General features: G+C 40.5%; 1 protein-coding gene across 1 annotated transcript; it reads left to right on the top strand.

Annotated features, from left to right (window-relative positions):
• The first annotated feature begins 1830 nt into the window (after nucleotides 1-1830).
• LOC104945857 (core-binding factor subunit beta-like) lies at nucleotides 1831-11549 on the top strand. Its single transcript, XM_010771584.1, has 3 exons — nucleotides 1831-2276; nucleotides 2834-2920; nucleotides 10406-11549. Exons 1-3 carry the CDS (start codon nucleotides 2199-2201, stop codon nucleotides 10622-10624), a joined length of 384 nt encoding a protein of 127 aa, XP_010769886.1. The 5' UTR covers nucleotides 1831-2198; the 3' UTR covers nucleotides 10625-11549.
• Nucleotides 11550-12352: the final 803 nt, after the last annotated feature.

The following is a 12352-nucleotide window of genomic DNA, read 5'->3' as shown; positions in this document are numbered from 1 at the left end:
GCTGTGTGTGGTTGGGGGGTGTGTGCTGTGTGGTTGTGGTGTGTGGGCCTGCCCCGTGTGTGGGTCTGGGTGTGTGTGTGGCGTGTGCTGTGTGGGGGGGGTGTGTGTGTGTGTGTGTGTGGGTGTGTGTGTGTGGGTGTGTGTGTGTGTGTGTGTGTGTGTGTGTGCGTGTGCGTGTGCGTGTGCGTGTGTGTGTGTGTGGAAGAGAGGGTGACACAGGGCCGTTGTACTTTTTTGTTGACAGCAAGATTTACGATTGCTTTGATTATTATAACAATGTATATGTCTGATCACCAAGTGTTTTGTCATTAAACTACAATACTATGAAACAGAGCTTTTGATCTCAGCGAGTACTTTTTTAGCGTGTCACACAACATCAAACAGGCCCGGCCTCAGCCTCTCAGCGACTTTGGTTTCTGCTGTCGCTATACCAACTGCTGAGGAAATATCTAGCTCTTTATTTGCTTCATGCTTAAGCTAGTTTCTAACTGCGTCTGTCTGCAGTTTTAATGCTGGGAAACCCTGGCTGGGGAAAAACAAAGCATTTAACAGATACACTTTGCAAGAGCACCACTTGAGACCGAACCAGAACCAAGCGATTTGAAGAAATTGTAGTTCCTACTACCCCAAAGTACAATAGTATACTAATACATGCGTAAGGTATGGAATTTATGTATATAATGTAGCTAGCACATTCCTTTTAAACGTCACAAGGTTTATGAAATGGTTGGCAGTGAGTTTTGTCAATGTGAACCAGGAATGGAGTTCAATGTCCTGGGGTAAAATATCCTGGAAAGTTTCATAAAACCATTTCCATTTCCAAAATGGCAGGATGGAGTTTATTTAATTACTAACAATATGTCTTATAAAGTAGGTGAAAATAAAAACCAAATATCTAATAAATGTATTACAACACTAACACAATCTATTTGATACATTCCTATATTTACACAACATCCTCTTCTCCAAATCTCCACACACAATCTGGAGGATTTTTAGGATTACTGCAGGATTTAGTTGATCATTGAAACAACAACGCAGTCTTTCCTCCCCCTCCTCTTCACGCTCTCCCCTCTTTCGTTCACTCTCACATAAGGATCCCATAAAGTTTCTGCGGTCCGTGTCACGCTTGCGCAGTGGCAGCCCCGAGTAACGTGTGTAGTATTATTATTGTGAATGGGGGGTGGAGGAGGGGGCGGTATTTAGGGTGTACAGTCACAAGAGCGACTCGATGGAGCCAGGAAGTAGACTGTTGATGCCTTCACGTACTTTAGGAATTGTCGGAAGTTCGACTTTTAGCAGCTCTGTGTTAAAACGAGCCTCTGAAGTGTGACATGAAAAAGAGATTACAGAGATCTGTTGAACATGAACTGGAGCAAAACTATTTGTATGGTGTTACGTTGTATTTTTAAACCATTGTTTGTGCAATTTCTTTTCATTAAGTTTTAGCCATAATTAAGAGGCATTTTTATTAGCTAAATTACGTGAAATGTATATTTGTTTGTTGGCTGCAACTTTAGACTTATAGTTATAATGGATACACATGTAAATAAAAGCTGCCAACAAAGAACAAACATATCTGTGCCGTTTGTTTAATGTAATACGTCACTTTATGGACTATATGTATTCATGCATTAGGCCTATTAGTGTCACAATTTGATTGATTGCGTAAATAATCGACAGGCCCAAGGTGGAGAGGGCACTTGAAAGTTGCAGGTATGAGGAGAGAGAGAGAGAGAGAGAGAGGAGAGATGAGAGGAGAGAGAGAGAAGAGAGAGAGAGAGAGAGAGAGAGAGAGAGAGAGAGAGAGAGAGAGAGAGAGAGCGTCGTTGCCACTTGAGATCACACGCTCGTGAAGAAAGAGAGAGAGGTTGAGAGACATAGAGGAAGAGTGAAAGAGAGGGAGACAGAGGAGACAGAGCCACACGGTGAAACTGAGCTTTGTCTCTCGCGCTGGGTCACTCAGGAAGAGCCACTTGGAGCCAGAGGCGACCCCGGAGCGCTCAGGAGCCGCAGAACGACCCAGACCATCATAAGAGCAGTAGCAGTAAGAGAGCACATTGCTGCACAGACAAGGAACAAAAAAACACGGAAGAGAAGTGAATGAGGGACGGACGGCAAGACGAGCAGCTGAAGTTTTACTGTGCGGGATAATAAAAAGAGATTTGACTGAAACTGAAGAGAAAGTGTTGGTGAAGATGCCGCGGGTAGTCCCGGACCAGAGGAGCAAGTTTGAGAATGAGGAGTTTTTCCGCAAGTTGAGCAGGGAATGTGAGGTGAGTAATTCCTCTTACACTGGGTCCATTCTGTTAGACGGCGGAAATACAGACCTAGAAGAAGAGGCTTGTTGACTTATTTGATGTTTTATATATATATTTCAATTCATTGCTTCAGTGCTACAACATCTACAGTTGAAGTTGAAATCCCAAAAGCAGAATTGTTTAATTCAAATGTGCAATAAGTCTCGATCTGACATTATGAAGTAGATTTCTGTTTGACTTTTTTCTCTTATTAATCTTATACTCTTTCATTGTGTAGCCTATATATACTCAAAAAATAATAAAGCAAAACATTTTTAAATCCTCTAATCATACAATTGGACAGATATTTTTAAAGAAGAGTAGAGACAAAGAATGGTGCCTTTTGCCTTAAATCAAAAATTCCTGTGGCTTATCTGTAAACTGCAGCCTACTGATGGCAATGAGCATCGTCATTCAAGGCCAAATATCCCCTATCTATTTGGAGTGTTTTCTAGCCAAAATCAAACACCTGAAGTAGACTAAAAATAAATGTATTTGTTGTGTTTATGGTTTTTTTTCTCTTCTCTTTGTAGATTAAATACACTGGGTTCAGGGACCGGCCCCATGAGGAGAGACAAGCTCGCTTCCAGAACGCTAGCAGGGATGGACGATCAGAAATAGTGAGTAGAAAACTAAATGTATCTTTTTTTTGTATACTCTTTGAAAACAATCGGAAAATTACATAAAGTAAAAACACACTGGCACAACTCATGAAATGAAATAACCATCTCCAACAGACATTATGAATCTGGCGGTCCCCAATGTAAAATACACATTAACTCTTATTATGGGAACACTATGTGCAGCAGTGTACAGTATACATTGTACACTCTGTGTGTGTGTGTGTGTGTGTGTGTGTGTGTGTGTGTGTGTGTGTGTGTGTGTGTGTGTGTCTTTCCTCTACGTTATGCGGCTGCCATCATCGCCTCAGCACACATTAGCACATGTTAACAAACAGGCACTTTATGGTTTACAACACTCTTAGGGCTGTAATTTTGTGCCTAAAATTGTGCACCGTAACATAAACATTACCTGTCATGTCTAATTTGCGATAGGCAGTTAGTGAACAGGGAGATACAAGACAACAACTTTCTGATGCTTACAAATGCAATTTAGCCCTATAAATACTGCTATCCCTTAAATGCGTGATTTTTGTTTGGAGCTGAAACACTGAATCAAGTTGCAAATATTTTTGATTATAAATTGATCCTATTCATGCATAGATATCATGTTTCAGCTTCTCAATTGCGAAGATAAGCTGCTTTTCTTTGTGTAATGTGATTGTAAACTGAATTTATTTGAGCTGTTAGTTTAAAAAAAAAAAACTAAATAAGATGTCACATCAGGTTTGAAGGTGTGACAGGCATCTTTTTCACTTTTATTGATTGAAATAATTGCAGATTAATCAATATTGAAAATAATAATTAGTCATAGTCCTATCTTTGTTTGGACTCAAGCTGTTTTTGCTGTGATTTTGGTCGAAGATTTGTCGCTAGATGTGGTGTAGTGTTGGATTAGAAATCTGCAGTGTTTCTCTTTGTTTTCATACATGAGGGGCAGCCATCACATAGTTGTTGCAGTGAGAGATAGTTTGTGGCAAAGTGTCTCCCTCCATTTCCAGACCACACTTCTCTAGCCGCGTCTTCGATTAGTCTCGGATCACATTTTCAATTTAAAGCTTTCAAAAGCAAATGAGCTGATGTGAGCTATTTTATCCAATGTGAAAACTACTGTTTAAAATATGATTCCTTACAAGTTAAAGTCATGTTTTCAAAATCTATCAAAAAAATAAATAAAACAATACGCAGTCGGTTATGCAGGCAAAATGGTCTCTGTCAGAATTGCTTTTATTTTTTATATTGTACTTCTGGTTTATTAATACTCATGCACACGTTAGCATCATTTATAGATTGTTTACTGTATAACAATGCATCATATTTTACAAGATCATCATTCATTTGCAGAGTAAGTTCTACCAGGAGATAAATGTCGACTTCAACACGTCTGCATGTCTTTTTCTGTCTCCACTTCTCTGCTGTGGTGAGCTTTATTTCCTCCACAAGTGAACCCATGTGACCTTTTTTGTCTTCTTCAAAAATCAGTGTGTAGCATTTTGATGTGCAGTTTATAACTTAAGAGCAAGATGGGACATGTTTACAATCACATTATTTAATTACTCTGTTTGGCCTGCTAAGATCTTTCTATTGAAGTGAAGCGTAGAGCCTTCAGGCTAACGACAAAAACATGGGGGCGACTTCTACTGTCTTAGTCATCCTCGAGGTATTTTCCCAAACATGCTGTCATCATCCCAGGAGGAGGGGGGGGGGGAGACATCTAGATTTACCATATTTTAGTGGGACATGATGCGTCCGTCCGTCTGTCTGTCCTCACTGTATTATAAGCCTCTTCTGTGAAAATTGATGGGCCTGGTTTAAACGGTTTGACGGCAGCTGTGAAATCATGTTGCTGATTTATCTATCGGCCAGACGCCTGCTATTTTCATGGTCAGTGTGAACGACTACCCGGCACAATGAGACCTGAACGTGCTGTCTTTGACAGCACCAGCAGAAAACAAAAAACTGTACAAAAATGGGCACCATTTAGTATAATACTGAATTGTTAATATTTAACATCCTTCCTCAGTCAATACAGTGTTTTGTTTGTTGTTTCTTCACATGGATGCATATGCAGACTTTGACACTTAAAGACCGTTTTGACAATCAGCTTCTAGAGCAGCGTTTCTCAAAGTGTGGGGCGCGCCCCACTGGTGGGTCGCAGAGATGTGATAGGTGGGTCACGAATAGACGCGATGAACGGGAGTATTTAAAAAAATATATATATATTAATTTTTTTTCCTTGCGGGCGTTAGTGGACTGTTACAGCCGGAGACTCGCAACGGCGGTGGACTTTCACAGCGCCGGATCCGCAGGAGCCTCGCAACGGCGGGTGTTTGCGGCGGCGGGTGCAGTACCGACGGGCCGGTACCGGCGCAGCGGCGCTGTCAAAGTCCACGGCCCACCTATGTCAGAGCCAGCGTCCCACCAAAGGCAGCGGCCCACCGGGAAAAGTCCCGAATCTCCCGATGGCCAATCCGAGCCTGCTCACACACACACACACAACTGAAACCAAAATCATTTACAGCGTTGCAGTCGGGAAGAAAAGCAATGTGGAGCGGCACCTCACCACTTCACAAGGAGTTTAACCGTGACACTTTTCGAAATCCCGTTTGTGTCCCCCCACTTTACAAATAGGCCTATGTTTATTATAATTTTTAACGCAAGCCGTCATCGCCACGGAGGAGCACACAGCCTCTGTGAGCAAGCGAGACAGAGAGAGAGAGCGAGAGAGCTAGAGAGAGCACACATTTATCTATTTAATATAGCCTAGGTGTAAAACATAAATTAAGAAATCATTCCAATGTGTGCTATAGGACAGTAAAAAAAAAAAAAAAGGTTTAAAAGGGGAGTGATTAGTAAAAAGAAAGAATGCTAACTATAGGTAACATAAGATAAGAATAAACAAGTTTGAATGATTTGTTATTGGTTTTGATCATATTCTAAAGATATTTGGGTTATTGAAAAGTATACAGCTCCCTTTCAGTGTGTTGAGAGCTGTATCCATAAATTCATTTTTTGCTCAAAGTGCACCAGATTGAGGCATTTCACTTCAACATTAAAAAAGAAATCTTCCTGGGGCTGCATGCCACCGGACCCCCCTAGAGGATGTGAGGTCCACCCCCAAATGAAGCAGGTTAAAATAATTAAATTGCATACATTTTCTTTTAGTAAACATTGAAAACGGGTCCCACAGACCCAAACAGCACACAAAGGTTAAAGGTAAGCATATAATAATGTTCAAATGTGCTAAATATATACGGTACAAAAAAACAGGAGTAAAAGTAGCTCACGACTTGTTTTATTTTTTGAAAGTAGCTCTCATCCTAAAAAAGGTTGGAGACCCCTGTTATAGAACGATACATTTGACAATTTTAAGCTTGGCCTACGATTTTATTGGAGCGATGAGGAACAGGTGGGGCTTGAAAAGGCCCACCTGTTCAAAGTGGGGAATCACAGAAAAAGTTTGAGAACCACTGTTCTAGAGGTTTAAAGAGGGAACGTTTTCTCAGAGTAAACCTAAAGTTGGGGGTTTCCTCTTTTGCATGCCAGGTCCGCTATTAGCTCTAACAGTTTAATTTTATGCAAACAGCTGACCCCGCAGTTTTCATTATGACACGTTTTGGCAAATAAAAAAGTATCCTACATTGACAACATGCCGAAAGTGTCATAGTGCTTTAATGCAACGTGTATTGCAGTAGCAAAATGCAATATGAAAAGATGATTACAAATATATAATGTTTGTCTATTAACAAACTAGCAAAGGCGCTAGTGTCTGACAGGCCAGGCGTTGGCCTGATTTTTTCTGCCAAGCCGAGGCCGGCAACATGACGGTGGTCACATTTCATTAGAGTTGGGAGAGAGGAAGACATCGTGTACTAGAGAGTTCATATACTTTTTGGAGTGATGAGGCAAGACAGCATTTGGTGACAGCCTGGTGGCCCGTCTGTACATTTGATGGTTAATAAATGCTTCAGCTACTCATGACCTAAGCTAAACTCCTGTACTTTGGTTTCCACCTGCTGTTAATAGTGAAGGTGGTTAGCCCTGAAGCTAGCGACCACAGCCTGGCTCGCTTAAGGTGGACTGACCATAAAGCTCGACCATCTATTCTTATTTTAGCGACACGCCGCTCCACCAATTTTTGGTCGACGCGCCATTGAATGAAGTGGGACACCTTGTGGTACAATTCTGTATACCAGTCTGGTCCGTTGTTTGGATAGATATCTAACCTGTTCGACAATTTTACAGCGGCCTTAGGTCAATTAAAGATGTGTATGTCATGACATCACAAATAGTCTGGAAGCCATGTTTCAAAAGGGACTTTATACACATGATATGGAGAGTCTCTCGTGCACATGCACTGAGAATGGACATAATTTTAAATGGAAGTAGTAATAAGTTATTACAATTTAAATGATTTTACATTTCATGGTTTTCTCTACAGCGTTTTTATTATTGACTGAGGGATTTTTTTGGCTAAAATAAACAATAACTCTGCATTCTGAATGTTTTAAAATATAGTGATACAATATTGTAAAAAATAAAGCTTTTTTTTGCCTTATTTCTTACCATATACCTGTCATGTTAGCTGAGCTTTTTATTATTAGGAATCTCCCCAATGTTCGCACACAAACGTGCATGCACACACACACGCACATGCACATGCACACGCATGCACACACACACATGCATGCACACACACACCACACACAGACACACAAACGTAGCTGTAAGGATGACTCTAACTGTTCAAGATTGATCTGATAAATGGAACAATAATTCAAAGTCAATTATCTTCACGTCATTAGAGATTAGTTCCTTTCCTACTACTATTGATTCCCATGCTGCCCTGGTCTCCCCCCTCCTCTCTTATACCATCTCCCTCTTTCTCTGTTCACTACCTTTTTCCCCTTGCCCCCTTATTCTTTGTCTCAATTCCATACCTCAAAGTTTTTTTTTCTCTCTCTCTCTCTCCCTCTCTCTCTCTCTCTCTTGTTTTCACTTTCTTCACAATCTGCTGCTTTTACCACGGTCAGCCTTTTTTCCTCCATTTCTGTCCCTATTTCTAATTTCCTTCATTTCTCCCCCATGCTTTATCCTCCTTTGTCTGTCAGTTTCCCTCCATCTCTCTCGTGTCTCTGCCGCTCTTTCCCTCTTTTTTCCCCCTCCCAGCAGTAGTAGGCAGCAAATGAGTATCAGATGGTTGTAATCCAATACTTCAAATACAGCACAAAATGATGACTCGGTGTTCTTTGAGCTCTTGTTTCCGTGAGTGAGTGTGTATGTGTGAGCGACTTTTCTCCTTGTGTGTGTCCATGTACACACATTGTCAAGCTTTTTCCTCCTTTATTTCCCGTTCTTCCACTCTCCATTGTTTTGTCCTTATTCTCTTTCATTCACTTTTCTCTTGTTCTCTCACAGATTTGACAGGGTGCATAATTCATATGCTTCCAGCTTAGTCGCAGCCCTAATGTCATTAGTATTGATCCGTCTTAGTAAACACAACACACACACACACACACACACACACACACACACACACACACACACACACCCACACACTCACACTCACACACACACACACACACACACACACACACACACACACACACACACACACACACACAGATGCGCATACAAAACAGACATTTCTAACTTGATTTTCTGCCTCGATGTAATTCATTGCCTTCNCAATGCATTCTATTGATTTTCATTTTATTTGTTTTTCTCTAAGTGTGTGTGTGTTTGTGTGTGTGTGTTTATCTTAATGGAAATGCCTCCCATTAGAGCAAGAAGCCATTTTACAGAAATCTAAAAATGAGGAAAGCTTGTGTGTGTGTGTGTGTGGTGTGTAGTAGTAGTAGAGGAGGTAGTAGTAGTGTGTGTGTGTGTGTGTGTGTGTGTGTGTGTGTGTGTGTGTGTGTGTGTGTGTGTGTGTGTGTGTGTGTGTGTGTGTGTGTGTGTGTGTGTGTGTGTGTGTGTCATGACGGTGCTTTTGCACTCTGTTTGAGAAGGAAGTGGTCATTTCATGGTCAGAACAAGCAGAGAGAGGAAAAATTGAAGGGTTAAAGAAAGGAGAGAAATAACAAATTTGATCTACAAAATGTTTAACTCTCCTAGTCTTAGACCCGAATAAAAGATTGAAATGTACTCAACCACTGATTTCTGCAAAGATATTTGGAAACCTGGCATGTAGAAGTTAAAATATTAATCCTGGCGAAAAATATATTACAAAAAGATGATGGCAAAGATACTCAGCGATGTGTTCATTCTTTGCGTTTTCTTATCCCAAAAACTATTATATAAAATGCATAATTCGAGCCATTTTAAAAAAGAGAAAATTATTTGGTTATAATTGAAACAATAAAAAGTTTTGATCAACTAAGATTTTGTGAACTAAACAATTTAGAAAATAATCAGCAGGTTAATTAAACTGAAAACTAGCCCTTAAAATAATGCTAAAAAAACAAAAAATGGCTGCGTAGTATTCCATCTTATATAACTGAGTTGGACATTCATGTACAGTATAGAGTGATTCATAGTGCTGAACCCAATACATCACAACCCACTCTGCAGCTTTTCCGCCCATCGGTTCTCCAACTGTGCATAGACTGTGTTTGACTCTCAAAGCTCTCATCAGCAACCATAAGCAGAGCATCTGTTTCTGAGCACAATAAAAGAGCAAGAGCTAAAAGTTCACGGTCCAAGCAGCTGACGAGACTTTGGTGGATACATTTCATTTGTCCGACGCTTCTATCCAATAAGTGCAATAACCATAAAGATTCAAACTCCGAACAACAAGGAAAGAGCAGATTCACTTCAAGTCATACCATTGCTAATGCTGGTGAATTAGTTACAAGGCCTAAGCTAACTCTTTTCTTTTTTCAAAGAAGGTTGGGTTTTCAGTTTGCAACGGAAGATATGCAGAGTTTCTGCTGTCCTGCGGAGCTCATTCCACCATTTAGGAGCCAGGATAGCAAACAGGCGGGATTTTGAAGGGTACCTGGGTCCCACTAGCAGTGATGGAGTAGCAAGCAGATTGGCTGAAGCAGAGTGAAGTGCACATGTTGAAATGTATGGTTTAACTAAGGCCTGGATGTAGGAAGGGGCTGATCCCTTCACAGTAGCAGTGTCTTGAAGCAGCCAGTGAAGCCAGTGAAGGGAGCAAAGTAGAGGTGTAGAGGTCGGGTGGCATTTGCAGGTAGAACAGCCAGGAGGGAGTTGCAGTAGTCAAGGCGTGAGATGAAGAGAGCCTAAAACACCAAAAACAGAACTAAAATGATAGTGTAATGAAAGTGACTTTTAAGACATCAGCCAAAATACCTTAAAAAGCAAATAGTATATCAGGGCTGTGTTTGTGAGTTTATATTTGAATCATTCTGCCCCATAACGGATATATATCACTAATGCAGCTTTTCTGGAAACTGCTCTTTACTGTCCTTTTTACTGATATTATTTTCTCTCCATTTTTTCTCTCTCCCTCTCCAGGCCTTTGTAGCTACAGGTACAAACCTCTCTCTACAGTTCTTTGCAGCCAACCTGCTCGGAGATCAGAGGCAGGTTCCTGCGAGGGAGTATGTTGACTTCGAGAGAGAGACGGGAAAGGTAGAACAAGTGCAAGATAAGCATACACATGTATCTCTCTGTTGCTCTTCACCTTTTGCAATGGTCATATGGTCTGAGTTGCAGCAGAGAGATTGGATTTGAAAATGTCTTTGCTGTTTTGCTCATGGCTTTAGTCATGTGTGCTTGATTCATCCTTTGTTTGAACACATGACAGCATTTGAAGAAACACATATATCTTTGTCTGTTCTTTGGCTCTCTTTTCCTCTTTCATTTTATGAAATGAAAATGAATGTCCACCCGCCTAATGGAGACAAAAAACCTAATGTGAATTTATAAATACCCATGTTGAGTTTCGACCTTTCGACCTCATGTTAATGTGTTTGTTAACTTTAAGCCTTATTCCAATTCAAACAAACAGGTGAGTAATAAAAAGTGTATTAGATTTACAGTTGTCAAGAACTGAGGAATTACCTATATTTTTGTTCCACGTTGTAGACAAATCAATCACATTTAGAGTTTAGAGAAACTTAACAATAAACAAGGAAAAATAAAAGAGACCATGTGGATAGCGACAGACGAGGGATCCATCTCAATGGTGTTAAATAGATGTTTGTTAGTGCATGTTTATTGTTGTTAAATGGGGTATTTTGACAAAATACTCGTAGATTGATCCTTTTTGGAGCCAGCCCTTAAATGGCAATTGAAGAAACTTTGTTTTTTGGCACTTCCACAGCCCCAGAGATTGGTCCCAGTACACATGCTGGGTAATTTGTGGTCTCTTTGTTGTCTCCTATTATCCATCAAACATACTCTGAAATATGTTGATCCCAATCACACCGGTGAAATCCCTGCTGAGCTTCTTGGTAAGTTGCTTGTTCTTAATCAAGATCAAATTTAAACAACTTAAAGAGCTCAGAAGATGTGTCTGAAGTTGTTGTCAAGGTGATATCCACTGAACAGTGCAGTGGTGGTACTGCTGCTGTTGTGTTTATGTGTATGTTAATTGTCTCCCCTGGCGCTAAGCCTGGACTTTGTGTGTGTGTGTGTGTGTGTGTGTGTGTGTGTGTGTGTGTGTGTGTGTGTGTGTGTGTGTGTGTGTGTGTGTGTGTGTGAGATACAGAGAGAACGAGTTGAAGTACAGGCTCTCAGTGTCGTTGCAGGCTAATGGGAGCCAGCTGTGGACGAGGTTAATTTTAGCGTTAGCTGCTAACTTGTAAGCAAACACTAACCCTATCCAGAAAATGAATTGTAGCATAAGCAGCCAATATCAAATGCAGTCTGCTTGAGTGTTAGAGTTTAAAGACAGTATATTACTTCAAACCAACAGATATATGAATTATAGTCATTACAAAAATGAAGATTCACATTTTTCTAAGTTATTTGAGTATAGATCTATTAAAAATGTAATAGATTCCTTATCGGAACTGAGACCACCATATTTTCTTATACAATGGGAATGAAGCTTATCTCTCTGCCCTCCCTTGGTTCTTGACATAAATGTTAATTAAAAGTTTTGTTTTTGCTTTATTTTTTGAATGAACTCCTTTATCATGGAATTTATTGTCACCCAAATCGTTGTGTTTGTGGTTTCCTTTGTGTGGAGAAACTGCCATGCTTCCTGTGCCCTTTAGGCTAAACAAAAACTGGTCTTTCCTTCCTTCCTGTCCCACACTTAATCTATCCAGCTTGCCTAACCACCTCCCCTGTGTGTACAAATGTAACATGTGGTCCTGGGATGCTGTACTGAACGTGCCACACTCAGAAGAAAAAGAGAAATAAGGTTAGAGGATTGAGTGCTGTTGGTGAAACATGCTCCTTTTCATTGCTCCCAAGGTATCAGAGCTAAGAGGTCTCAATAAAGCAGTTTTT

Source organism: Notothenia coriiceps, unplaced genomic scaffold (assembly GCF_000735185.1).
Source record: "Notothenia coriiceps isolate Sejong01 unplaced genomic scaffold, NC01 NC01_scaffold00000339, whole genome shotgun sequence".
NCBI classification, from domain to species: Eukaryota; Metazoa; Chordata; class Actinopteri; order Perciformes; family Nototheniidae; genus Notothenia; species Notothenia coriiceps.
The sequence above is the reverse complement of the archived record's forward strand: the minus strand, read 5'-3'. Positions and strand labels throughout refer to the sequence as shown.

Excerpts from the sequence above, each read along its gene's own strand:
- LOC104945857 (XM_010771584.1), top strand. The coding sequence starts at position 2,199 with ATGCCGCGGGTAGTCCCGGACCAGAGGAGCAAGTTTGAGAATGAGGAG. Across the intron at positions 2,277-2,833 it reads AGTTGAGCAGGGAATGTGAG|ATTAAATACACTGGGTTCAG; the intron begins GTGAGTAATTCC and ends TTCTCTTTGTAG. Across the intron at positions 2,921-10,405 it reads GGGATGGACGATCAGAAATA|GCCTTTGTAGCTACAGGTAC; the intron begins GTGAGTAGAAAA and ends CTCCCTCTCCAG.